This window comes from Culex pipiens, chromosome 3, assembly GCF_016801865.2.
Source record: "Culex pipiens pallens isolate TS chromosome 3, TS_CPP_V2, whole genome shotgun sequence".
Classification (NCBI taxonomy): domain Eukaryota; kingdom Metazoa; phylum Arthropoda; class Insecta; order Diptera; family Culicidae; genus Culex; species Culex pipiens.
Genome location: NC_068939.1, coordinates 1,241,812 through 1,267,098, shown reverse-complemented (window position 1 = coordinate 1,267,098; position 25,287 = coordinate 1,241,812). Strand labels below are relative to the sequence as shown.

At 39.6% G+C, this 25,287-nt stretch overlaps 9 protein-coding genes across 9 annotated transcripts in view; 3 read left to right on the top strand and 6 right to left on the bottom strand.

Annotated features, from left to right (window-relative positions):
- LOC120428400 (elongation of very long chain fatty acids protein 7-like) overlaps positions 1-25,287 on the top strand; it is a 318,557-nt gene that overhangs the window by 149,220 nt on the left and 144,050 nt on the right. The gene's annotated exons all lie outside the window — the stretch shown is intronic.
- LOC120428388 (brachyurin-like) lies at positions 6,826-7,861 on the bottom strand. The gene has a single exon (XM_039593386.2). The coding sequence runs from the start codon at positions 7,736-7,738 to the stop codon at positions 6,890-6,892; it is 849 nt and encodes a 282-aa protein (XP_039449320.1). The 5' UTR covers positions 7,739-7,861; the 3' UTR covers positions 6,826-6,889.
- LOC120428387 (collagenase-like) lies at positions 7,832-8,990 on the bottom strand. The gene is made up of 3 exons (XM_039593384.2): positions 8,613-8,990; positions 8,392-8,552; positions 7,832-8,333 (listed from the first exon to the last, which is right to left on the bottom strand). Exons 1-3 carry the CDS (start codon positions 8,909-8,911, stop codon positions 7,903-7,905), a joined length of 891 nt encoding a protein of 296 aa, XP_039449318.1. The 5' UTR covers positions 8,912-8,990; the 3' UTR covers positions 7,832-7,902.
- Positions 11,723-13,180, bottom strand: LOC120428417 (brachyurin-like). Its single transcript, XM_039593429.2, has 3 exons — positions 12,517-13,180; positions 12,116-12,420; positions 11,723-12,054 (listed from the first exon to the last, which is right to left on the bottom strand). The coding sequence occupies exons 1-3, from the start codon at positions 13,028-13,030 to the stop codon at positions 11,932-11,934; spliced, it is 942 nt and encodes a 313-aa protein (XP_039449363.1). The 5' UTR covers positions 13,031-13,180; the 3' UTR covers positions 11,723-11,931.
- Positions 13,227-14,549, bottom strand: LOC120428418 (brachyurin-like). Its single transcript, XM_039593430.2, has 2 exons — positions 14,067-14,549; positions 13,227-14,007 (listed from the first exon to the last, which is right to left on the bottom strand). The coding sequence occupies exons 1-2, from the start codon at positions 14,286-14,288 to the stop codon at positions 13,333-13,335; spliced, it is 897 nt and encodes a 298-aa protein (XP_039449364.1). The 5' UTR covers positions 14,289-14,549; the 3' UTR covers positions 13,227-13,332.
- LOC120428413 (brachyurin-like) lies at positions 18,895-20,025 on the bottom strand. Its single transcript, XM_039593426.2, has one exon. It carries the CDS (start codon positions 19,767-19,769, stop codon positions 18,969-18,971), a length of 801 nt encoding a protein of 266 aa, XP_039449360.1. The 5' UTR covers positions 19,770-20,025; the 3' UTR covers positions 18,895-18,968.
- Positions 21,230-22,206, bottom strand: LOC120428411 (brachyurin-like). The gene has a single exon (XM_039593424.2). It carries the CDS (start codon positions 22,176-22,178, stop codon positions 21,288-21,290), a length of 891 nt encoding a protein of 296 aa, XP_039449358.1. The 5' UTR covers positions 22,179-22,206; the 3' UTR covers positions 21,230-21,287.
- On the top strand, positions 22,519-23,554 carry LOC120428412 (brachyurin-like). Its single transcript, XM_039593425.2, has one exon. The coding sequence runs from the start codon at positions 22,670-22,672 to the stop codon at positions 23,516-23,518; it is 849 nt and encodes a 282-aa protein (XP_039449359.1). The 5' UTR covers positions 22,519-22,669; the 3' UTR covers positions 23,519-23,554.
- On the top strand, positions 24,150-25,205 carry LOC120428393 (brachyurin-like). Its single transcript, XM_039593400.2, has 2 exons — positions 24,150-24,931; positions 24,997-25,205. Exons 1-2 carry the CDS (start codon positions 24,188-24,190, stop codon positions 25,168-25,170), a joined length of 918 nt encoding a protein of 305 aa, XP_039449334.1. The 5' UTR covers positions 24,150-24,187; the 3' UTR covers positions 25,171-25,205.

Below are 25,287 nucleotides of genomic sequence, written 5' to 3'. Positions count from 1 at the left end.
ACTCATGGCTTGAAAATGTTAAAAAATCAAAAGCAGAAATTCAGAAATTTAGAAATAACAATAAAATCGAAAATTTCAAAACTATCATACATCAATTATTTTTTTTAAATTAAAGAAATAAGAATTTAAGAATTTAAGAATTTAAGAATTTAAGAATTTAAGAATTTAAGAATTTAAGAATTTAAGAATTTAAGAATTTAAGAATTTAAGAATTTAAGAATTTAAGAATTTAAGAATTCAAGAATTTAAGAATTTAAGAATTTAAGAATTTAAGAATTTAAGAATTTAAGAATTTAAGAATTTAAGAATTTAAGAATTTAAGAATTTAAGAATTTAAGAATTTAAGAATTTAAGAATTTAAGAATTTAAGAATTTAAGAATTTAAGAATTTAAGAATTTAAGAATTTAAGAATTTAAGAATTTAAGAATTTAAGAATTTAAGAATTTAAGAATTTAAGAATTTAAGAATTTAAGAATTTAAGAATACGACAAAAAACGGATGGATTCCTAATACTCAATAATGCTTATTTTCTGAAAAATTTCTATTTTTAGTATTATGTTCTACTCCCTGATTTTTTGGCATATTTTTTGAGGGTACAGTTAAAATTTCTGTAGCCTTTTTATATTTTTTTTTAAATTGATCATAAATTGCAGAAGGCGATATACTTGTGTTTTTTTTATATTTTCCTTATCGGCGCCAACCTAGCTTTTGCAAGCTTTTTGCTCGGCTAGAGTACGGTCAACCAAGCTAAGCTAAGCTATGCTAAGGCGATATACTTGTGTTTTGCCTTTCTTACTAAAGAAAGGTATAGGTTTTACTTTAAGCCAGGACGTCATTTCCATCTTCGTAAATATGTCAATTCAGCATGAATTTTAAGCGGAAAAATCGCCAAAAAATCACACTGCATCGATTTTCGACGCTCTATCGATTCACCTTGACAGAACTCGTCTATCTCGAACCCTCGAATTTTGAGAAAATAAATTCCGTGGAGGTCGAGTGATGTTCGTATGTGGTAAAATTTTGCAAAATTTTGTGTCGCGCCGTTCTCAGCTCCCATATATCCGATTTCGATTCTTCTAAATGCAGATGAAAGCTAGTGTGCTGAACCTGGGCGAGTTGCCGCGCAAATTTCGAAATATCCATCTGTTTTCGGATGCGGCCAGACTTTTCAACAAAATACACAGTTTTCAAATGAAAATATGGTCAAATTTTTTCATTTTCATATATTTTATTTATCTCAAAAATTGCATTTTTCGAGCCCTACAACCTCCCAAATTTTCATCCAGATTCATAATATGGTTCTGGAGTTAGAGCCGTTTGATTGACCTACCATAAGAAAAAAAATCCCTAAAAAAAGGTAAAAGCCCACCTGGTGACCTTCGCCAACATTTTTCATTTCTGATTTTATTCGAAATTTCTTGCTACATTCATAGTACAGACCATGAGTGAGCATCTGAAACAAATTCGACATCGATCGACAATCCCGATCAATTTTTAGAACGATTTACTTTTTGCCTTTCTTACTATTGCCTTTCTTACTAAAGAAAGGTATAGGTTTTACTTTAAGCCAGGACGTCATTTCCATCTTCGTAAATATGTCGATTCAGCATGAATTTTAAGCGGAAAAATCGCCAAAAAATCACACTGCATCGATTTTCGACGCTCTATCGATTCACCTTGACAGAACTCGTCTATCTCGAACCCTCGAATTTTGAGAAAATAAATTCCGTGGAGGTCGAGTGATGTTCGTATGTGGTAAAATTTTGCAAAATTTTGTGTCGCGCCGTTCTCAGCTCCCATATATCCGATTTCGATTCTTCTAAATGCAGATGAAAGCTAGTGTGCTGAACCTGGGCGAGTTGCCGCGCAAATTTCGAAATATCCATCTGTTTTCGGATGCGGCCAGACTTTTCAACAAAATACACAGTTTTCAAATGAAAATATGGTCAAATTTTTTCATTTTCATATATTTTATTTATCTCAAAAATTGCATTTTTCGAGCCCTACAACCTCCCAAATTTTCATCCAGATTCATAATATGGTTCTGGAGTTAGAGCCGTTTGATTGACCTACCATAAGAAAAAAAAATCCCTAAAAAAAGGTAAAAGCCCACCTGGTGACCTTCGCCAACATTTTTCATTTCTGATTTTATTCAAAATTTCTTGCTACATTCATAGTACAGACCATGAGTGAGCATCTGAAACAAATTCGACATCGATCGACAATCCCGATCAATTTTTAGAACGATTTACTTTTTGCCTTTCTTACTAAAGAAAGGTATAGGTTTTACTTTAAGCCAGGACGTCATTTCCATCTTCGTAAATATGTCGATTCAGCATGAATTTTAAGCGGAAAAATCGCCAAAAAATCACACTGCATCGATTTTCGACGCTCTATCGATTCACCTTGACAGAACTCGTCTATCTCGAACCCTCGAATTTTGAGAAAATAAATTCCGTGGAGGTCGAGTGATGTTCGTATGTGGTAAAATTTTGCAAAATTTTGTGTCGCGCCGTTCTCAGCTCCCATATATCCGATTTCGATTCTTCTAAATGCAGATGAAAGCTAGTGTGCTGAACCTGGGCGAGTTGCCGCGCAAATTTCGAAATATCCATCTGTTTTCGGATGCGGCCAGACTTTTCAACAAAATACACAGTTTTCAAATGAAAATATGGTCAAATTTTTTCATTTTCATATATTTTATTTATCTCAAAAATTGCATTTTTCGAGCCCTACAGCCTCCCAAATTTTCATCCAGATTCATAATATGGTTCTGGAGTTAGAGCCGTTTGATTGACCTACCATAAGAAAAAAAATCCCTAAAAAAAGGTAAAAGCCCACCTGGTGACCTTCGCCAACATTTTTCATTTCTGATTTTATTCAAAATTTCTTGCTACATTCATAGTACAGACCATGAGTGAGCATCTGAAACAAATTCAACATCGATCGACAATCCCGATCAATTTTTAGAACGATTTACTTTTTGCCTTTCTTACTAAAGAAAGGTATAGGTTTTACTTTAAGCCAGGACGTCATTTCCATCTTCGTAAATATGTCAATTCAGCATGAATTTTAAGCGGAAAAATCGCCAAAAAATCACACTGCATCGATTTTCGACGCTCTATCGATTCACCTTGACAGAACTCGTCTATCTCGAACCCTCGAATTTTGAGAAAATAAATTCCGTGGAGGTCGAGTGATGTTCGTATGTGGTAAAATTTTGCAAAATTTTGTGTCGCGCCGTTCTCAGCTCCCATATATCCGATTTCGATTCTTCTAAATGCAGATGAAAGCTAGTGTGCTGAACCTGGGCGAGTTGCCGCGCAAATTTCGAAATATCCATCTGTTTTCGGATGCGGCCAGACTTTTCAACAAAATACACAGTTTTCAAATGAAAATATGGTCAAATTTTTTCATTTTCATATATTTTATTTATCTCAAAAATTGCATTTTTCGAGCCCTACAACCTCCCAAATTTTCATCCAGATTCATAATATGGTTCTGGAGTTAGAGCCGTTTGATTGACCTACCATAAGAAAAAAAATCCCTAAAAAAAGGTAAAAGCCCACCTGGTGACCTTCGCCAACATTTTTCATTTCTGATTTTATTCAAAATTTCTTGCTACATTCATAGTACAGACCATGAGTGAGCATCTGAAACAAATTCGACATCGATCGACAATCCCGATCAATTTTTAGAACGATTTACTTTTTGCCTTTCTTACTAATTGCCTTTCTTACTAAAGAAAGGTATAGGTTTTACTTTAAGCCAGGACGTCATTTCCATCTTCGTAAATATGTCGATTCAGCATGAATTTTAAGCGGAAAAATCGCCAAAAAATCACACTGCATCGATTTTCGACGCTCTATCGATTCACCTTGACAGAACTCGTCTATCTCGAACCCTCGAATTTTGAGAAAATAAATTCCGTGGAGGTCGAGTGATGTTCGTATGTGGTAAAATTTTGCAAAATTTTGTGTCGCGCCGTTCTCAGCTCCCATATATCCGATTTCGATTCTTCTAAATGCAGATGAAAGCTAGTGTGCTGAACCTGGGCGAGTTGCCGCGCAAATTTCGAAATATCCATCTGTTTTCGGATGCGGCCAGACTTTTCAACAAAATACACAGTTTTCAAATGAAAATATGGTCAAATTTTTTCATTTTCATATATTTTATTTATCTCAAAAATTGCATTTTTCGAGCCCTACAACCTCCCAAATTTTCATCCAGATTCATAATATGGTTCTGGAGTTAGAGCCGTTTGATTGACCTACCATAAGAAAAAAAATCCCTAAAAAAAGGTAAAAGCCCACCTGGTGACCTTCGCCAACATTTTTCATTTCTGATTTTATTCGAAATTTCTTGCTACATTCATAGTACAGACCATGAGTGAGCATCTGAAACAAATTCGACATCGATCGACAATCCCGATCAATTTTTAGAACGATTTACTTTTTGCCTTTCTTACTAAAGAAAGGTATAGGTTTTACTTTAAGCCAGGACGTCATTTCCATCTTCGTAAATATGTCGATTCAGCATGAATTTTAAGCGGAAAAATCGCCAAAAAATCACACTGCATCGATTTTCGACGCTCTATCGATTCACCTTGACAGAACTCGTCTATCTCGAACCCTCGAATTTTGAGAAAATAAATTCCGTGGAGGTCGAGTGATGTTCGTATGTGGTAAAATTTTGCAAAATTTTGTGTCGCGCCGTTCTCAGCTCCCATATATCCGATTTCGATTCTTCTAAATGCAGATGAAAGCTAGTGTGCTGAACCTGGGCGAGTTGCCGCGCAAATTTCGAAATATCCATCTGTTTTCGGATGCGGCCAGACTTTTCAACAAAATACACAGTTTTCAAATGAAAATATGGTCAAATTTTTTCATTTTCATATATTTTATTTATCTCAAAAATTGCATTTTTCGAGCCCTACAACCTCCCAAATTTTCATCCAGATTCATAATATGGTTCTGGAGTTAGAGCCGTTTGATTGACCTACCATAAGAAAAAAAATCCCTAAAAAAAGGTAAAAGCCCACCTGGTGACCTTCGCCAACATTTTTCATTTCTGATTTTATTCGAAATTTCTTGCTACATTCATAGTACAGACCATGAGTGAGCATCTGAAACAAATTCGACATCGATCAATTTTTAGAACGATTTACTTTTTGCCTTTCTTACTAAAGAAAGGTATAGGTTTTACTTTAAGCCAGGACGTCATTTCCATCTTCGTAAATATGTCGATTCAGCATGAATTTTAAGCGGAAAAATCGCCAAAAAATCACACTGCATCGATTTTCGACGCTTCGTCGCCAAGTCGACAAGTTGTCAAGTTGAGCTTCGAATACTGGCGCGAGAATGCTGGCGCATATATTTTGGCTCGACTTATACTCATTTTGTAGTAGCTTGTCTACCGATGTTTCCTTCAATATTTAAGATATCGTAGCTTTTCGGTTTCTTTTGCCCTGTCCGTTTTTGCATAACTGTCCAATGTTTATGCAAAAACCTTTGTGACATAGGACATTCATCTGGCTACAATCAACTTGTTTCCCGTGCGCTTCTAAAATCGCCTAAATGTAGACTTCATTTTCGTAAGTTTATTTAACAGGGTTCATTGGATTCCAATAGGAGCTTTCTAAGCTTTTCATCGTTTATATCGTTTTCAAAGTGTTCAATGCTGGCGACTCCAATGGCTTTCTTCCTAAGGTTCTCGCGATTGAGTGTGTAGTGGTGCGGTTGTTAAAAATAGCTATCTCTGACTCTGTCACTCTCGTAGAAGCTGAAACCGCGGTGTGCGTTGTTGGGAAGCTTGCTATGATCGCGTTTGTCATAATCACTTGTTTGATTAGAAACGTACAAACATATTGTACGATACTCATAATATCATCATAATACTTTGCTTTCATCATAAGACTTTCTTTTGTGCTGACGTTATAAATAAACAAAGTTGATGTTATTAATTGAAAGAAGTTCTACCATTGTTATATTCTTTAGTAAGAAAGGCTCTTTCTCACCCCAGGTGGGATTAAATCGGGTTTTTTAAGAATATAATGTGGAATTGTCTCAGATTATGTTTTAATTTTTCGATTTCTCAGTAAAGCGGTGCGCTAGTTTTCAAAAATTTACTTTTTTTGAAACAATTGTATTTTTCGGCTAAAGTTGGTATAGAACGGTTAACGGTTAACAAATGTATTTGAAATATTTTCAAATCCTTTCTAAAATTACCCAAAAAATTATCGAATTTATCAGCATTTTTGTAAATGTAAAGCAGTCATTTAATGGCCATTTTGAAAAGTGTTTCAGTTTATATTCGCTAAATCCTTATCTACAATGGCAAATCGCAGAATGTTGCATTTGAAAACTTGATGATTGTTTTCGCATATATCGACGCCTCTGTGCTCTTGTAATAAGCTTACTGATTTTCCTAGAGAGCACAGTGGTATAGATAAAACGTTGTCGATTTAGAAAAAAAATGCATCTAAATCCAGAAAATTGTTAACGATTTTGTTCAAAAATCTTAAAAAAATTTACGGATTCGCTTACAAGAATTCTATCCGTGTGTACAAACAATGTTCCATTTAAGTTTTAGATATTATTTTCAATTATTTCTGTGATATTTTTATATTTGAAAAAATAATATTTTTCTTCCAAAATTTCTGGGGGGGCACAATGCATGGCCTGCCCCCCCCAGCCAAATTTTAGGGGGGGGGGGCAAAAAGTACCGTGCCCCCTCCCCCCAGAGTCGGCGCTCCTGGTTACCAGTTATGACTACGCTTTGTGAAATCAATAAAACTTGTTTCAATTGTTTAAAGGAATTCAAGATTGTATTCGCGTTTTTAAATAAGACTTTATTACAATCATGTCATCAATGTCATCAATCTTACAATCAAGACCTCAAAACAACATCAGAGTTGTCGGCGATCCAATCCAAAAAGTAGGTAACTCTCACGAATCCAATCGGAACACCTACCGAACAAATTCCACCGATAACAAATGAGGCAATTCCAATCTGCAAACTAGCTCCTTCATCCTGGACAGTCAGGGGACCGCCAGAATCTCCGTGGCAGGCACCACGCCCACCAGCACCAGAGAGACAAACATGCTGAGCCAGGATTGGGAACGGGTCCAGAATCGATCGACAATTTGCATTCGTCAAAATGGGATTCCTCGTAAACATCACCACATCAGATGCGGGTGATCCAGGGATGTCGTTCGTTCGCCCGAACCCGGAAATTGTAGCTTGTATTCCAGAGAATGTCCGCTGATCTGAAAGCGCAGGTAGTTCAATAGGCTGAACATACTCGTTGAACTCCGCGGGAGTGGCCAACTCAATTGTTGCGACGTCGTATTGGATTACGTTGAGATCCCAGCCAGGATGTACATTGATCGTTGCAAAGTCGATACGCTGCTGGCTCGACTCTTCCTCTCGTCGATTATGAGCACCGAGAATCACCGTCCCATGGGTTGCCAAGGTCTCCAACTCAACGCAGTGCGCCGCCGTCAGTACGTAATTTACGGTCAGGAGCGAGCCACCACACAAACCGGAACCGTCTTCATAATAACTCAGTACTAACGCTTGATAAGGAAACTGTCCTGGTCGAGCCTCAGCTCCATTCACAACTCTTCCATCCGGAGTAAACTCCAATTCATCAACTGATCGTATGTTATAGATATCTCGAACAGTTGCGCTACTAGCAATTGCTAGGGTAGCAATCAACAGACAAATACTTCTCATTTTTAAGTTGACACACTGAACTGAACATTAATGAGTACGAGGCTTTTATAATACCAAGGGAGGCTTTATCACGGAAAACACAGATAAGGTTAATAATTCTTATATCAAGCATCGGACCCAAAAACATGAACAACAGCTACGTTTATTACATAATTTGCTAAAAATTAGTACTCGAAATCATCTCGAATCACAACATCGGTGTTAGTTTCGATCCACTGAAGGTATGGTGTGAGCCTAGTGAACACCGCAGGCCAGTTGGAATTGCACCCAAGCATGGAAAGGAACGAGAAGATTCCAATCTGCGTGGTACCTCCGTCCGGATCCGAAACCGTCAACGGTCCTCCCTGGTCACCCTGGCAAGGGGAGCCCATATCCGTAGACACACAGAGATGACTTTCAGTGATTGAGCCCGGGAATCGCAGCATGCAGGTCGGGTTGGAGATAACGAGCACATTAACGCGCCGCAGATCGTTCAGGGGGAAGATCTCGGGAGCGTTTTGCCAAAGGGCACCCCAGCCGGAAATCGTTCCCAGCTGGTTGGTGAACGGGGTAAAGACCTGACGCCAGTTTGGCAGGCGAACCGGGCGGACGAACGCTGCAAAAAAGTTGGTTGTGATGAAAATCGGTATTTAGGTAATCCAGCAGATACTTACGTCCAAAGTTGACAGGGCGAGCCAATCGTAGAAGAGCAATATCATTCAGATTTTCGATTGGATCATGTCCAATGTGAATAATCAGAGTCGTTGCCGGCACCAGATCCGTCACATCGGTCATATTAGATGCACCCAGCAAAACCGTAGCTGAGCTCGAGTCCCTACAATTGATATTTTTAAATTAACATAATTTTGAAAATCCTTTTACATCCAACTCTTACAAAGAAAAGCAACTGGCCGCCGTGAGGACATAGTTTGCCGAGATCAACGATCCTCCGCACCATCTCGTACCAGCTGGAACCTGGTTGATGATACCAACCGCGTACGGCACATCTTCGGGACCAACCAAATTGCCACCGGTTATCCTACCACTCGGAAAGTCACGTGGTTCAAAGTCGGCTAGCTCAGGCGCGATTTGCAAGTTCACGATCCGGGCATTTTGAGTGACTTCGGCCTTGATTGAACCGAACACGGCCAAAATAACTGCCACCGATAACACCAACCGTTTGTTCTTATCCATTGCGAAGCCGTTATCACCGTACTGGTGGACGGGCAACCGTGCTATTCAGTTTTATGGTACACGACTAACGGGCTAATCTCGATTATTGGATGTATTTATACATTTCGGCCGAAGGTAGCCGGAATGATAATAACTCCACCGTGCACTGATTGTGACGGTGGTTCCTGTGGTTACGAAAATGATCACCGAGATTTGGAGATAAAGCTTTCTGGACGATAAGGATTTCCAAGACTGGATTTCATTTATAATGTTGCTAAAACAATCTGTTTGAATAAATTTCTAAAAGTTCTGGTAGACGACCTTATTGATGACCCAGACAGAATGCAGTTAGGTACATGTTATCACACTTAATACAAAAGAAGACGAGAAGAAGCTCCCCTACGGTTTTGTTTGATAAATCATGTTTGGAATAATAACCCAAGTACAACAATAGAGTTTCAAATATTCTGGATTATTAATGTAACACAAATGATTAGAAAGGCATTTTTACAGTTTTCTTCTAAGAGAGAAATTACACTACTCGAAATTTTTGAAGTTGATATCAGTAAATGATTCAGTTTCGTCAAGGTATGAAGCATTTGGGCTCGCTGAACACACTCCAAACGACGGAATTGAATTGTAGTAAATTCACTGAAACCACGTGGACACTTTTTTGGGAATCTGTTACCCCCTCCCCCCTCGTGTACAATTGTCCATACAAAAAAACTTTGTATGTTTCTAATCTAATCTAATCTAATCAGACCCTAGCGCAGCCAATCTTTCGAAGGGATCCTGGAGAGTGCCTTAGGTTAGATGACGCCTAGCACTCTTCTTGTCATTTATTAACATTTGTAGTGCGCCATTGCATTAGAATGCATTGAAACATTACAAGCGTTAAAGCGGCCAGGCCTACTGCGTAAAGCCGTATCGCAGAGATGACTCGTAATTGGGTTGAGTTTGAGCACTGAGTGTTCGAACAACAACACAATTCTGAATCGACAGGGGAGGAAGAAGCGTGGGGACACACCACCATACGCTCCGAGATTTGGTTGTATTCGTTGGGAGCACCATGCTAAGAAGGTTTGGTACTCCGGGACCCTCTGGGATGGGACATTGTATTTCCACGAATGCCCTGGACACTATTTGCCGTGGTTATAGCGCCACAACTCGCTCTCTGTAACAGTATTCCTAATTCCAGTCTACGCTCACCAAGTCGTCATGGCCTAGTGGTTAGCATTTTTGCTTACCAATCCAAAGGACGGAGGATCGAACCCCGCCTCGAGCGACTTTGATTTTTCGTTCATATTCAACATTTCAAATTTATGTGTTCTTAACTTTCTCGTTGGGAGCAGATGGGAATCGAACCCAGAACCATTCGCTTACAAAGCGAACACCGTAACCAGTCAGCCACGGCCGCTCCTTAAAAACTTTGTATGTTTCGGGTATAAATGCGTCCTTATTTTTGCTACCCCAATAGAAAAATGTGAAAGTTGAAGATAAGTGTGCTTGAAATGTCCCTTTGTAAAACAGTAAAAACATTTTTTTAGAGAGTGATTTTCTTATATACAGACAACCATTTTCTCATTTCCAACAAAAGTTTATTTAAAAACTCTTTGGTTATAGAATTTTTTTAAATTAACTGAAAATTTCTTGTTTTCAGCTGAAATATTGTGGAATATTCTGTTAAAAACTGGCTGGGACATATTTTTCAACTATTTTTCAACAATTTTTTTTCGTTGTATCAACCGAAATATTTTTGAATGCAAATTATTAGTGGTTTATAACAAAACATTTCTTAATTAGACATAATTTATGTAAGTGTTGATTTATATTTTCTTTAATTATTAAACGATACAGGCTGGGCTGAATTTCTAGCTATATTTTAACTAATGACTTACTTGAATATAGAACAATATTCGTAGGGGAAAGTGGGGCAAGTGTAACAAGCTAAGGAAATGCTCGTTAAAACCATTTAAAAACGTTAAAACATCTGTCTGATTTTTTCATAATCATCTTATTCCAGGTCTTGACTAAGACTTTGACAGAACAAATTTTGAAAAAATCCTGTTTTTCAATGTTAAAAAACGATTTTAAAATTTTTGATTTTCCGTACGTTCTACTCAACTAGTGGGGCAAGACGAACAACCCGTTGGGGCAAGAAGAACAATGCATGAAACAACATGTTAATTTGCTAACAAGTGAACTGCTATCACTTTAAAACATCAGATTAGAATGTATTTGAAACGTTTCTTTCATTTTTAGGTTAAATAACAATATTTTGCAAAAAATTTGATCGTTTTTACGAAAAAAATAATTACTTAGATGATAAATAGTAAATTTTCATAGTATCACTTTATATTGTATAGACATTTTTTTTAAACAATTGTTTATCAGTTTTTAAGAACTTTTTTGTATTCATTTCCCAATAAAATATGTTGTTGCAGCAATTCGTAATTTTTTTCATACTAAAAATCCATATGGTACACTTGCCCCACCTGAACAAGATTTTTTAAAAGCTCTCAACAAAAATAACCAAAAGATAAATCATACTTTCTAATAGGTGCAAATCTTTGGTTGGAACACTACTTTTCTAGGAAAAATAGCATTTTGATAAAATGAGCCTTATAACGATCCCTAAGCCTTATTTTGTACTTTCTAAATATTATAAGAAAACAAAGGTTTTTGAAAAAAACTTCATTAAATCGTAAGCCCCATGGCGTTTACGTCGTTTTGGCGGTTATGTGGTAGTAGAATCAGCTAATAGCACTGCTAGCAACAATTCCTCATACTGGAACCAAAAACAGATATAATCACCGCTTAATGTTCCGAAATTGATTTCATAATCTAGAAGCCATACATAAATAAATTGCAAAGCGGTGCTTTTTTTTACAGCGATAAAACAAAGTAGATATCCATTAGCGAACTTTCGTGTAATTTAGGTGCAGTAAAAATGACATACGCATTTTTGAGGTAGACAAATCTATTGATTACTCATTTTGACTGTGCTTATCTAATCGTTATCTTAGTAAAAACAAAACCATTCAATTTTCAATCCTAATATCAGTGTGGTGAGATATCCAGTCCAGATAGAAACCGACTCTAGTGTAAACCGCTGGAGAGCCCTTCTCGCAGCCATCAGTCGATCCGTACGAAACAATGCCAATCTGCGATAAATTTGAGTTTGTTAGATGTGATTTTAATTAATCACATGTCATTTCGTCTCACCAGCGTCGTCTTGCCTCCCATCGAGGCAGAGAGAGGCCCACCTGAATCACCTTGGCAAGCATTCCTTCCGTTATCGCCAGAAACACACACATGAAAGTCGTGTATCATGTCTTGGAACACCTTTCCACAGACAGCATTCGAAATTACGGGATTGCTCACGTAGCGCAATTCCAGCTTGAGAGTGTCCGATATTTCGGCAAATTCATCACCACTCAGTGCTCCCCAACCGGAAACGGTAGCATCCAAGTTCACCAGTTCCACCTGAGCTTCCCGTCGCGACGGAAGTCTGATAGGCTGAATCTTATCTGAAACACAACGAAATTATCAAACTGGAAAATTTGTGAATCCCCGGAAACGCTGTCGTAACATGTGGGAAATTCCAGCCAAAATGACAAACTTACCGGTGAAGATAAGTGCCTTGGTCAGTCGTAATATGGCAATATCGTTCAACACATCCACTGGATCGTATTTTGGGTGTACCAGCATATCGTGAAACGTGACATCAATTTCAACCGCCTGAGAATCACTTGGAATGCTGATCGTGTTGGTTCCCACCACGACAACTGCGTCGATGGCACCGTCCAAACAGTGCGCCGCTGTCAGGACAAACGTAGAGGAAATTATCGTTCCTCCGCAGAGAGTTCCCGATCCGTCTGGGAAGTTGATGAGAATCGCAGCCTGATGTGGAAACTGTTGCGTCAGCGCAATTGAACCGCTGGAAATTTTAGAACCTCCACTTATTAGCAACGCTGCTTCACTGTTTAGAATTTGTTGATCTTGCTGTACCAGATCAGGTAGTCTAATCCAGAATGTTGACAACTGCGGGCTAGCGTCAGAAAACCCCGATGGTTTACAATGGCCATTTTCGAAGTATAGAACCGCCAAAAGTATGAACGTTGAAACTGAGACGAACATCTTCAGTGACTGAATCGTGGGTGATAAAACTAGGGCTCGCAATTAGATCAAGTCTTTTTATTGATTTTTGTCCGGAATGGGAGGCACTTGTTCAGATTCAACGGGAGTGATAAAAATGTTTTCGTTGCTGTGGTTCAATAGGGTTGACGATACCAGTTTTAGTCTAAATAATAAAGCAATTGATGAATAAAACACATTTTAAGAAACCAAATCTTTTTATTATCCGAAGATATGCCAACAATGAAAAATACCTAAATTTTGTTCATTTAGTCACAATAACTTTAGAAAACCTAATTAACATATCAGACATCCGTGTTCGTTCGAATCCAGTCCGAATAAAACGTAATTCTTACAAAAACGGCGGGCCAGTTCACTTCACACCCAAGGACGGCGCCAAACGAATGGATTCCCACCAGCAAAGTTTGACCACCTTCCAGAATCGTCAGCGGGCCTCCGTCGTCCCCAACACACGGTCCGCGACCGTTCACGTTAGATAGGCACAACTTTTGACCATCGATGAGGTCACCCCACCATCCAGCGCCGCAATCGGCGTTCGTCAAAATCGGGTTGAACACGTAACGCAGCACGTCCGAGAACGAAGTGCTCGCATCCGACGTGCGGCCAAACCCGCTTACGGTGGCGGCCATTCCGGCAAAAGTACGCGAATCTGTAACGGCGGGCAGCCTTGCCGGTTGAATCCGATCTGTCATTGGTGCTGGCGTCGGCAGCCTGACGACCGCGATATTGTGCCGAAATATAAACTCCAGATATTGCTCGTGAACTCGAATGTCCGAACTGCTAAAGTCAATGCGCACTTGTCCTGCTTCATTCTCGTTCTGTAGGTTTTGGGCGCCCAAAATGACTGTTCCTTCAGTGGCACCATCCACGCAAACAGCAGCCGTCAGGATAAAGTTTGATGAAATCAGCACTCCGCCACAGAGTCCAATACCGCCAGCAACATCGGTCAAAACAGCAGCCTAGCACAAAAGAAATCTCATTTAGTTATTCTTAACTGTCGGCAGAGATGTTATCTCACCTGATACGGAAACTGTCCCGGGGAAGCTATCTGACCACCAACGATGCGTTGATTAGGTCCCGAATTATATCCAGTTTTCACTCCGGTTAAATCCTCGATGCGTTTCGCTACGTGAGGAAACTCGCTGATCGGACGCACCAAACTCCAGTCAATTTTACGGGTTGATCCGTTGGCCACGGTCAGACCTACCAGCAGTAACACGGCGCACGCCAACAGCTTCATCCTTGCGTTCGGTTAGAGCGACAGACCTGATGTGCACACGAATTGTATCTGACGTGAAAAGTCAAAAGGTAATTACTGCAAGTCAACGCGAAGCTTAATCCCCTCAGGATTAGTCGAAACGAATTCAATTTGTAATAAAGTTCGGGACGTCTTTAGAAGATAAGCAAACTCGTGCTTTCTAGATTTTTCCTATCATAAGATTTCAAGTGACACAGGTGTGATTTTTTTAAAATGATTTGAGGATCCCTAGCTTGCCAAAAATCAGCCACTCTATCAATCTACTTTTAGGCGCATTTTGATACTTGAAATTAGTTGAAGATAACGAAATTATTCAATCACAACATCAGATTTTTTCCAAAATCCGTTACCCGACTGGCTGAAACTGGACCAACCAATCCAAAGAATTTCAGTGCACCCACCCCAATTCATAAATGACGGTACATAAACATGAGGGGTTTTCTTGTGACCATCACGAGTTATCGCGATTTCACGAAAAAAAAAAAAGTTTTGAAAAAGTTCGTCGTCGTCGTCGATGATCATGGCCGTTCATCGTCACCCGACAGACAGACAAAAACAAAGCAAAGCAACCCACTTTTACGACCCCCGGGTCTATTGTGGTCTCTGTTGCAAGTTTCTGCTCATTTCTAGGCGTCCGAAGGTTATGTGTAGTGAGTCACCCAAAACCTCGTTTACGCAAATGGACCGACGTTTTACTTCCCCATCCGATAGAAGCTTCACCCGCGACAGACACGGACGACGAAACAAAAAGAAACGTAAAAGTAACTTTTTTTTTGTAAGATAACTCGTGATGTTTATAAGCAAACCCCTTATGTTTATATATCAATTTTTTTGTAATTGTCTGTTCTACAACATTGTTATGCTCTAAAAAATATCCCTGCAAAGTTAGAAAAAACACGATATTTTAAAATGAAACTTTATGTTCTAAAAGAAAAAATGACCGTTCTGGGTTAATGTGGATTCGAAAAGTACATTAAATTTCCCTTAAAATGACATGTTCCAAAAAAATTTACGTTAAGTATCGGAAATTGGCAGAGTTTTAAAGCATGATTCTTTTCGATGCAATGCAAAAAGTGTTTTGTAGAGTTACTTTTATTTTTTATCATGCAACCCCGTTTTTTAAGTGCAATAACATATAACGCGTAAGTCAATAAATTATTATGTTTTAACAATTGAAAAAAATAAGCCGACACTTTTGAAAATCAATAAAATTTAAAAATGTATTATTTATTAAATAAAATCACGAAACTCAACAAAGTAATTTTCTTCAATCCTATCAAGAAGTAGCTCATACGAGTATTCATGAGTATTATCTTGATCCGCATGTTTTATGTGAGGTGGGTATACTCCAAACTTGTGTTAATTAAAACCAGCTGGATGTTTTTGTATGAACGTTGGCCCTATCTTCTATTCTGCTGATTTGAAAGAGTGATTTTGTGGGTGGAAAACTCGTGGTGCGAAAAATTGATTGAACTGACTGAACCTTTATCAGCAATGCTCATTTTTTTATCAAGATAGATAGAGTATGAATTTAATGATATATTTAATTTGATAAATCTTCTTATGAAGCATAAATTCAGCAGGGCAAATAAGGGGGAACATTGTTTTGAAATCACGTTGGGCGAACTGTATACAACGTGGTATGGTTAGAACTGGCAAAATTTTATTCTACAGTAAAATATTTAAATTTGCTTGAGATAGTTATTTTTCACTACTTTTTTTTCAAAAAATTAAAAGACAAGTCAGTGTTATATGCGCTCAAAAATATTTGTTTGTGTGATTTTTTCATAGTACCCGTTCTCAAGTTAGGCCGTTGCAAATATTTTTTGAAGTTTAGTGTCCCTCGGCTCTGACCAAATTCGAGGGGGGGGGGGGGGGGGCAAAAAAATAAAAAAACATAAAAATTTAAATTACAAGCCTAGGTTTCAATATTTTGATGAAAAAAGTGTTTTAAAATGCATTTTACAGGTTTGAAAATATCGAGGTATTGGGATTTTTTTTTTCGCAAAAAAAACTTTTCGTGGGACTGTACATTGGTATTTCACGAAAATTTAAAATGTTTTCAAAGGAGTTCAAACATGCTTAATATGATAATAAACGCGGGAAATGCATTTTAACTGGTTTTCAGTTGATTAAACTTTAATTTTCATTAAAATTATCAGGGCTGCGGAGTCGGGTCATATTTCAAACGACTCCGACTCCGACTCCGACTCCGGCTTTCTCAGATTAGCCGACTCCGACTCCGACTCCGGCTCCGGCTTTCAACAAATGGTTGGCTCCGACTCCGACTCCGACTCCGGCCTACCAACTCTAGCCGACTCCGACTCCGACTCCAGCTTTCAACAAATGGTTGGCTCCGACTCCGACTCCGACTCCACATATTTTTAAATGTTTCAAAAGTTAGTTAACTATTATTAGTTAATTATTTTAAAAAGATTGATAAAAAGGTTTTTTTGAATACTCTCCAAGCGTCATGTTTTTCTCAAGAAAAATAAGTTAAGTAAATGTAAAGTAAATAAACGGAAAAAAGTTTCTAGGTTACAAGTTTTATACGTTATGAAAACAGAAATCAAAAAATATCTTCAGTTTAAGCTGCATTTTGAAAAGAACAGTTTTGTAAGTAAATTTGGATTTATTTGCTTAACCTCAAATTTGAAAATATTTTTTTCAAAGCTAATAAATTTAAATATTAAATTGTTATTTTTAAAAGGATAACTAAAAGAAACCTGGCCTTAATGATCTATTGAACATTAAAATTCAATTTGCTCACTTTCAGGCTGACATTTGTAAGAAGCACAGTGACAGGCACCTTGTTTTTAAAATGACAATTTTAAACGAAACATTTTTTTTTTGTTTTTTTAAGACGTACATGGCTGGCTGAAGGAGATTATTATTGCAAATCAATGTATCTAAACAATTTTTTCGTGAAAAGGACGCTTAAGATGTCCTTTTCAAATATCTGTGACATGGAAAATATTTTACCCTGGAAATTTTTAATTTATTTTAATTTAAAAATTTTATATACTTTAAAAAGGAGGTGCACGATACTTCGTGGATCTTCACCTAAAACGAAGCTTTATGAATGATCTTGCGCCTCCATCAAAATGTGATAAAATAAACCGTACTCAAACTTTTATTCATTAAGACAAACATTGTCAGATGAATGTAAATAAACAATTAGAAAATATATGAAAAACTTAAAATATAATAAAAAACAAATATCCACAAGTAAAATATTTTCTAGGTCACACATATTTATTTTTTTAAGGTTCATTGTTATGCAATGATTATCACCTTGCGTCATATTGGCGTGGGACATACAGTATGAAAAAATTCGTACCAGTTGATAATATTTTGATTTTGTTTTTTGTATAATATTTGAAAAATAAATTAAAATCCTACATTTTGTTCTATAATTTTTTTTATCAGTTCATTTTTGTACTGAATTCTTGAGATTTGTTCAACGATAATTTGCAACGATATCAAAATAGTTTAACTAAAATCAACGTCAACATCAACAATCAATGATTAATTCAAAATTTGTTGCAACTTCTTTTGATATTTTTTGTTAGTTTCAATTATTTTAAATGCAACATATTGATTTTCTTGTACTTAGTGATAAACATAATGCGCATGTTGAGTTCCAAGTAAGAGATTGTTATTATCGTTGATTATTTGTTACAAAAGTTAAACTGTCAGTGACTCTTTTTCGATTTGCACAAACAGTGATTACTATTTTTAATCTTTTTATGTACCTCGTACCAAGACATATGCTATCGGGGTAAAAGATGACTGTGTGTGTACTTTTTTCAGAAATAACTGGATAAAATTTGGTCAAATTTGAATTGAAAGGGCACATAAATATAGGCAAAAGGAAGCATTCAACAATCAATTAGATATGTCTGACTACATAACCAATATTTGTTATATTATTTTTTAAATTATGATACTACATACTTGGGTAAGAGGTTATCATTTAGTGATTATAGTGTAATAACACAATTAGAGCTTTTCAATCACAATAAAAAGCTTCAAAAACACAGTGGCATCTGATAAATCAATTAAAAATATAAGATGTTTTGTAAATTAAGTTCAGGAAATACTGAACAATAAAAAAACATACGATACGAAGTTGACTTTATAGCTGTCGGCCACCATTGCTAGTACCAACCACTAGTGTCTTCCTTTTTATCTACAAGGACTTCGCCGCCCTGGGCTCCTAAGTGTACGAGAGTATGGCACGGAGCGACGGCGCCGAATACCACATGTTGTGTTGAATTTAAGATAACTCCGGCTCCGACTCCGACTCCGGATTATCAGAAATCCTCGGCTCCGACTCCGACTCCGACTCCAGCTCTTAAAATTTAGCCGACTCCGGCTCCGACTCCGACTCCAGCTGTTAGAGTTTTGACGACTCCGACTCCGACTCCGACTCCAGGTCCCCAAAAAGACCCGACTCCACCGACTCCGGCTCCGACTCCGACTCCGACTCCACAGCCCTGAAAATTATGAAGTTTTTCGAAAAAAAAATTTTGCCCCCTGATTATTCAGGCCAACTTTGAAGGGGGGGCGACATAAACTTTGAAAAATATTTGCAACGGCCTTACAGGGTTACATTTACACAATTTATGTTTATTAATATGTACATTTATTTATTGATAATCAAGGGTCAATCACAACGTCTGTATTTTCTTCGATCCAGTCCAGGAAGTAGCTCACACGAGTATATCCGGTCGGCGTTCCATCCTTGCAAACTGTTGATCCAAACGAAACGATTCCCACCTGCATACTGCTACCTTCATGCATCACCGTCAGCGGACCACCCGAATCGTTGTTGCAGGAACCGCGGCCATTCGCTCCCGACTGGCAGATATTTTGGTCTTGGATCAGATTCACATTGTTGTCAGCGGCCTCCAGGCAGTCAGCATTAGTCAGGATGGGGTTAAGAGCATAACGCAGAACTGGAGACATTTCATTATGTTCGTCGGAAGTTCCCCCAAAACCAGTAACAGTCCCCATCAATCCAGCGAACGTCCGTCCATCGGAACGGGCCGGCAGCCGCACTGGTTGAACACGATCGTTGAGCTGAATTCCTTCTCTGATCCGAACTACTCCGATATTATTGCGAATGTGCGTAAACGTGAAACCTGGATGGTACGTCATATCTTCCGCAGAGAAAGTAAATCTCTGCTGTGACGGTTCCGCTTCATCGAGTCGATTGTGCGCTCCCAAAATTACGATTCCTCCGGTGGAAGGCTGCAGACAATGGGCCGCAGTCATTACGTAATTGGCACTGATGACCGCTCCTCCACACGCCATAGTCATTCCGTTGGTCCAGTCGGTATACAGCAATGCATGGTACGGAAACTGTCCTGGCGTTGCTTCATTGCCGTTCACAATTCGACGATCCGGAACTGCTGCAGCCAGCGATAAAGCTGCTGCGAGAAGAATAACAATCCGCATGTTGTATGTGGGAATACTCAAAACTGATTTAAATTTAAACCAGCTGGATGCTTTTATATGAATGTTGGCGTTATCTTCTATTCTTTTGATTTGAGGGAGTGATTTTTCGGCTGGAAAACCCGTGGTGCGAAAAATTTATTGAACTGACCTAAGTCACCTTTATCAGCAATGCTACAATATGTTTTTATCAAGGGAGATAGAGCGTGATATAAGTGATTTATTGAATTTGATAAATCTGCTGATGAAAAATCTTTCAGTTCGGCATGGTTAATAAGGGGGACGACAGTCATATTGTATATAACATCATGTGGTCAGTATTGAAGTGATAAAAGCTACTCAGTATCATTGCCAAACGGCGGATTTCTGGTTTAGTTAAATGGGTTTGAGAGAAATCTGTCAACGCGCAAAAATGTTTAAAATGAGCAAAATGATCAAAATGACTAAAATGATCATAATGACCAAAATATGCTTCTACAAACAACACAAAGAAACCATTTTTTAATTGATACATTCAATCAAGATTTGAATGTTTTTCTAAAACAAACAGCCGCCAAATGGCCGATCGGGAATGATGCCTTCCAGAACCTTAAAATATCAAATGCGTGTGTTTTTTGCACGAATTTTAATGCGCCAGAAATTTGTAGCGGGTGTAGGGACACTTTGCCTAGGCGCCCTTTTCCCCATCACGTCACTGAGAGTATGGAGCGACGGAAAATTAAAAAGCATGCCCCCTTAGTCGAACCTTCACTAGAGAAGCAGGCAATCCACAACTCACAGCGAACGACCAAGGGAACACCCTACCACGTATATAATAAGGTTGGCGTGGTTTGTCTTCAATCAGTTGTAAATATGTCAGAATAGATGAAAGAGTTGCCTGCATTAAAAGGAAAGGTTTCACCAAACAACGGAGTCTACAGAAAATTTTCTTCGTCAATTTTGATAACCAATTGAAAAGCTTCATTCTTGAGTCCGCAATACTTTCCCCGCAGTCCTTCCGAGATGTTCTTGTCAGGCAGCTCCATGCACTTGTACACGTTGGCCAACTCCTACTGGGCCTCCTCAAAGGACGAGACGATCTTGGACCAGAACTTGATGGCTATCGGCATCCGGCAGAAAGCTGCTACTAAAGCGAGCGTAGACAATTGTTCGAAGTGATGATCTTTTGCTCGAACACCTACGACATGATGCATTTCTTCTTCCGGCACAGATGAAGTACTTTTCTTCTTTTCCAACGGGCGCGCACCGGGTTTCGCACCATTTACAAACCGTCCGAATTTACTCAAACACATAAAAAAAATCGAAAAACTTCATAAAAATGACACGAGCAAAACAATTTGCGTCCGACCTGCCGCGCAACCTACTTCGATCCGAGATTAAAAGCATAGTGCTCACAAATGTCGGTGTAATAAAGAATGTAGGACTCCACTTAATTCCAGAAGGTAAAGAAAAAGGTCAATGAATTAAATTGCTTAAAAAGAAATTTATTGAATCGTCACATCATGTTTTCCAAACACCACCTTAGTTCTGATGGTCGGAGTTCTGCTGGATCCAGTCAAGGAAATGCGTCACGCGGACGTACACCGATGGCATGCCAATGGAGCAACCCGCAGCCGATCCGAACGAGACAATACCGACCTGCAGGGTGTTTCCTCCCTCAGCAACGGTCAACGGGCCGCCCGAGTCACCATTGCACGAGGAACGTCCACCGGCGCCAGACAAGCAGATGTTCTGGGCCTGGATGATGTTGGTGTTGCCACCCCAGCTAGCCAAGCAATCGGCCTGGGTCATGATTGGGTTGGAAGTGAACATAACAACGGCAGAGGTAGCCTGGCTGGCATCAGAGGTGCGTCCAAATCCGGAAACGGTTCCAGTCACTCCAGCGAACTGACGGTTGTCACCAGCCTGGGGCATGAGCACAGGCTGGACACGGTCGTTGAAGGTGATTGGGCTGTTCAGGCGAACGGTGGCAATGTCGTTACGGATGTTGGTCGGGGTGTATCCGGCGTGGATGTTGATTCCGTTGACTCCGAAGGCAATTCTCTGCTGAGTAGGCTCGTTGTTGATGCGGTTGTGGGCTCCCATGATGGCGGTACCTCCGAGGGCATTCTGGACGCAGTGAGCAGCAGTCAGGATGAAGTTGTTGGTCAGGACGGATCCTCCGCACAGACCGGTACCACCGCCGAAGGTACTGAGCAGAGCAATCTGGTACGGGAACTGGCCGGGGGTAGCTTCCTGTCCGTTGGTGATTCTGCGCTCCGGTTGGAGCTTGCGCAGGTACTGCAGCTCAGCCGGGAGACGAGCCCAGTAGTGGTCAAAGTCCTCAATCGGACGGACCTGGGACCAATCAATTTCGATCCATTCAGCGCTGGCAACGGCCAGGACGGCTACCAATAGTACCAAAGTCTTCATAGTGGAAGGTTATGAGACACAACTAATGTCCAGTTGATTTGGGGAGGCTTTTATAGCGGCTAAATTCAACATTGTTATCTAATCCTTCATACAACGGTTCAGTTCTACCGTTATCGTGGGAAATTTGGAAACTTTGATTACGAATCGTGGATTTTTGCGGAGTACGCCACGTGGATTATCAAACTTTAGAGTCTTATCAGCTGGATCCACTGCCTTCAACAAAAGGTAAAACAAATAATTTAAATTTGATAAAATTTAGTTGACTATAGCGTCACTGCTCTCAACGAATGCATTTTAAACTTGAAATCAGTGCATCAGAAGCTTCAACGTACAAACCAACTTTCTGTAGAGGAACAACAACTCTGACCAGCCTAAGCAAATCCGTAATCACCTGATAAACAATATCTTTGGCAAAATCTGGTAAAACCAGCTCTATATAAAGACAGAATGAAATTGTTTACATTCAGTGTACGTAATCCTTATATTCGATAATGAGAAAAGTGGTTATTTTCATTGCTCTGGCAGCACTGGTTGCTGCTCGTTCGATAAACGATTTCGATCACAACTGGGCTCAACTTCCGGAAGGATTACAATCATCACAGCACCCGGTTCCTGTTTCCAGCATCTCCAATAGAAACGAAGCTACTCCGGGTCAATTTCCCTACCATGTGGCGCTCATCGTATACATTCCTTCAGTAGGCCAGACCTTACGCGGAGCATCGATCATATCGAACAACTACATCTTGACTGCAGCTAATGGCGTCATTGGAGCCGAGGGTGGACGCGCAATATTAGGAGCGCACAACTATATGAACAATGAACCATCCCAACAGTCAATCACCTTCAGTCCAGACGGAGTAACGATTCACCCTGAATATCGCCAAACGGAGTTTAATAGCAATGATGTGGCTACCATCCGATTGAACAATGCCATCATTTTCAACGATCGGGTACTGCCAATTAGGATCCCAACAGAATTAGAATCGCGCACATTTGCAGGATTGATCGGAACTATTTCTGGGTTTGGCACGTGGCAAAATGAGATTTTAAGTTTTTCCACAAACCCAATCATTACCAATGCCAACTGTTTGTCACAATGGGACAATCGAGCTGATGTAATTCAGCGTCAAAACATTTGCTTGTCAGGAAACGCAGGACAATCGACCTGCAATACGGATAGGGGTGGCCCTCTAGTGATTCAGGATGGAAATGGCAGCTTGCTGATAGGAATAATGTCTTTTCAGCCTAGAGCTGGATGTGCTGCTGGAATACCAGCAGTGTATGCCAGGGTTTCTCATTTCCGACAGTGGATCGTCGAAAATTCTGACTTGGACAATTGAGTGTAATTTTTGAGTAAAAATATCTAAAACAAATTACATACTCTACTTGTGATTAATATTTTGAAAAAAAAAGACTTAAAAATAGTGTAATTCAAATTTAGCTTCTTAGAGACCATCCATAAACCACGTGGACACTTTTTTAGGAATCTCATCCCCCATGGTGAACAATTGTCCATTCAAAAAATATTTCAAAAAATAAAAAAATATTTTTTGTATGAAGCGTGGACAATTGCTAACCCCCCCCCCCCCCCCTACTCCCTCCCTCAAGTGTCCACGTGGTTTATGGATGGTCCCTCAGTATTACTAAAAGTGTAGATTATTTATTGACATGTAGATAGATAGATGTTTTATACTTTTTACATGGGAAATAAACAATTACAATAATATAATATAAAAATATCATAATAAAATGGAATTTCCATGGTCCAATCCAACCTCTGAATTTCCATGTACGTTCGACTGACGAAATTGTCCCTTGAACTTATCTGGATGCCACCAAATTTAAAATTTATTGCTCCAATAAAATTCTGTTTGATAACTACTGAACAATATACTTTTGAGAAGTTCGTCACAGACGCTTTATCGACCGATAAGGCACCTTATTTATACAACCCGCTGACCTTCCAGCGTCTTTAGTCTGGAAGATTTGTCCGGTCGCGTAGAGTCGAAATGAAGTTGGCCATAGCCTTAGTGTTGGTGCTTGCCGCCCTCGTGGCCGCAGACAATGATATCGACTGGAAGAAGATGCGGCCGGCGTGGCGCATGCCCCAGTACTACCGCCGACTTCCCAAGGAGGTCATGAAGCAGATGATGAGCGAGATGAAGAGCGTGCCGAAGCATAGACCCGAAGGACGTGTCGTCGGAGGATACGTTGCTACGCCCGGACAGTTCCCGTACCAAATTGTCATGACTGCCAACTTCCCAGCTGGTGGTGCTCTCTGTGGTGGATCTCTCCTGTCCCACAACTTTGTCCTGACGGCGGCCCATTGTGTCGATCAGGCTGCCGATGGTATGATCATTTTGGGTGCTCAAGTACGCACCGACGCCAATGAGGAAGGTCAAGTCCGTATTCCTTTTGTGAGAGATGGAATCTACCTACACGAGAACTGGGATCCTTCGCTGATCCGGTACGATATTGCCACCGTCCGAATGCAGAGCCCTGTCCAGTACACGCCTCGCATCCAGCCAGTGCATCTGCCAAGATGGAGCGATTTGAACAATGACTTTGCCGGAGTTATCGGAACCGTTTCCGGATTCGGTCGCTTCTCCGATGATATTAACGCAGCTTCCGATGTACTTCGTTACGTGAACAATCCCATCACCACCAACACGGTGTGCAACCTGCGCTTCCTTGGACTCATCCAGCCGGAGAACATCTGTTTGTCTGGGGAGAACTCTCGCGGCGCTTGCAGCGTAAGTTTGAAGCCTAGCGTGACTTAGCTTGATTGAACTGAATTAATTTCTTTTTCTTATCGCAGGGAGATTCCGGTGGCCCAATGACCATCGAACGCGATGGAAAGACCGTCCAGGTTGGTGTGGTATCGTTCGGTTTGGCGCTGGGTTGCGAAAACAACTGGCCGTCCGTCTTTGCCCGTACGACCTCCTTCCTGCAATGGATCCAGGCCCATTCCGATGTGATCATTGAAGCTTAGAAAATTCTTAGAATAAAATTGATATTTAATTGCAACCAGGTGTTTCGAAGTAAAGTTTCCTACATAGTCTTCAGTTTCATAGATTTATTTTCATTCCGTTTTTTTCTTCAAATTTGA

Coding starts and splice junctions, on each gene's coding strand:
- LOC120428393 (XM_039593400.2), top strand. CDS start 24,188: ATGAAGTTGGCCATAGCCTTAGTGTTGGTGCTTGCCGCCCTCGTGGCC. Junction 24,932..24,996: donor ACTCTCGCGGCGCTTGCAGC/GTAAGTTTGAAG, acceptor TTCTTATCGCAG/GGAGATTCCGGTGGCCCAAT.
- LOC120428418 (XM_039593430.2), bottom strand. CDS start 14,288: ATGAAGCTGTTGGCGTGCGCCGTGTTACTGCTGGTAGGTCTGACCGTG. Junction 14,008..14,066: donor CGGGACAGTTTCCGTATCAG/GTGAGATAACAT, acceptor CTTTTGTGCTAG/GCTGCTGTTTTGACCGATGT.
- LOC120428413 (XM_039593426.2), bottom strand. CDS start 19,769: ATGCGGATTGTTATTCTTCTCGCAGCAGCTTTATCGCTGGCTGCAGCA.
- LOC120428411 (XM_039593424.2), bottom strand. CDS start 22,178: ATGAAGACTTTGGTACTATTGGTAGCCGTCCTGGCCGTTGCCAGCGCT.
- LOC120428388 (XM_039593386.2), bottom strand. CDS start 7,738: ATGAGAAGTATTTGTCTGTTGATTGCTACCCTAGCAATTGCTAGTAGC.
- LOC120428417 (XM_039593429.2), bottom strand. CDS start 13,030: ATGTTCGTCTCAGTTTCAACGTTCATACTTTTGGCGGTTCTATACTTC. Junction 12,421..12,516: donor CAAGGCACTTATCTTCACCG/GTAAGTTTGTCA, acceptor GTTGTGTTTCAG/ATAAGATTCAGCCTATCAGA. Junction 12,055..12,115: donor TGGGAGGCAAGACGACGCTG/GTGAGACGAAAT, acceptor AATTTATCGCAG/ATTGGCATTGTTTCGTACGG.
- LOC120428412 (XM_039593425.2), top strand. CDS start 22,670: ATGAGAAAAGTGGTTATTTTCATTGCTCTGGCAGCACTGGTTGCTGCT.
- LOC120428387 (XM_039593384.2), bottom strand. CDS start 8,911: ATGGATAAGAACAAACGGTTGGTGTTATCGGTGGCAGTTATTTTGGCC. Junction 8,553..8,612: donor GCGGCCAGTTGCTTTTCTTT/GTAAGAGTTGGA, acceptor TATCAATTGTAG/GGACTCGAGCTCAGCTACGG. Junction 8,334..8,391: donor TCGCCCTGTCAACTTTGGAC/GTAAGTATCTGC, acceptor ACTTTTTTGCAG/CGTTCGTCCGCCCGGTTCGC.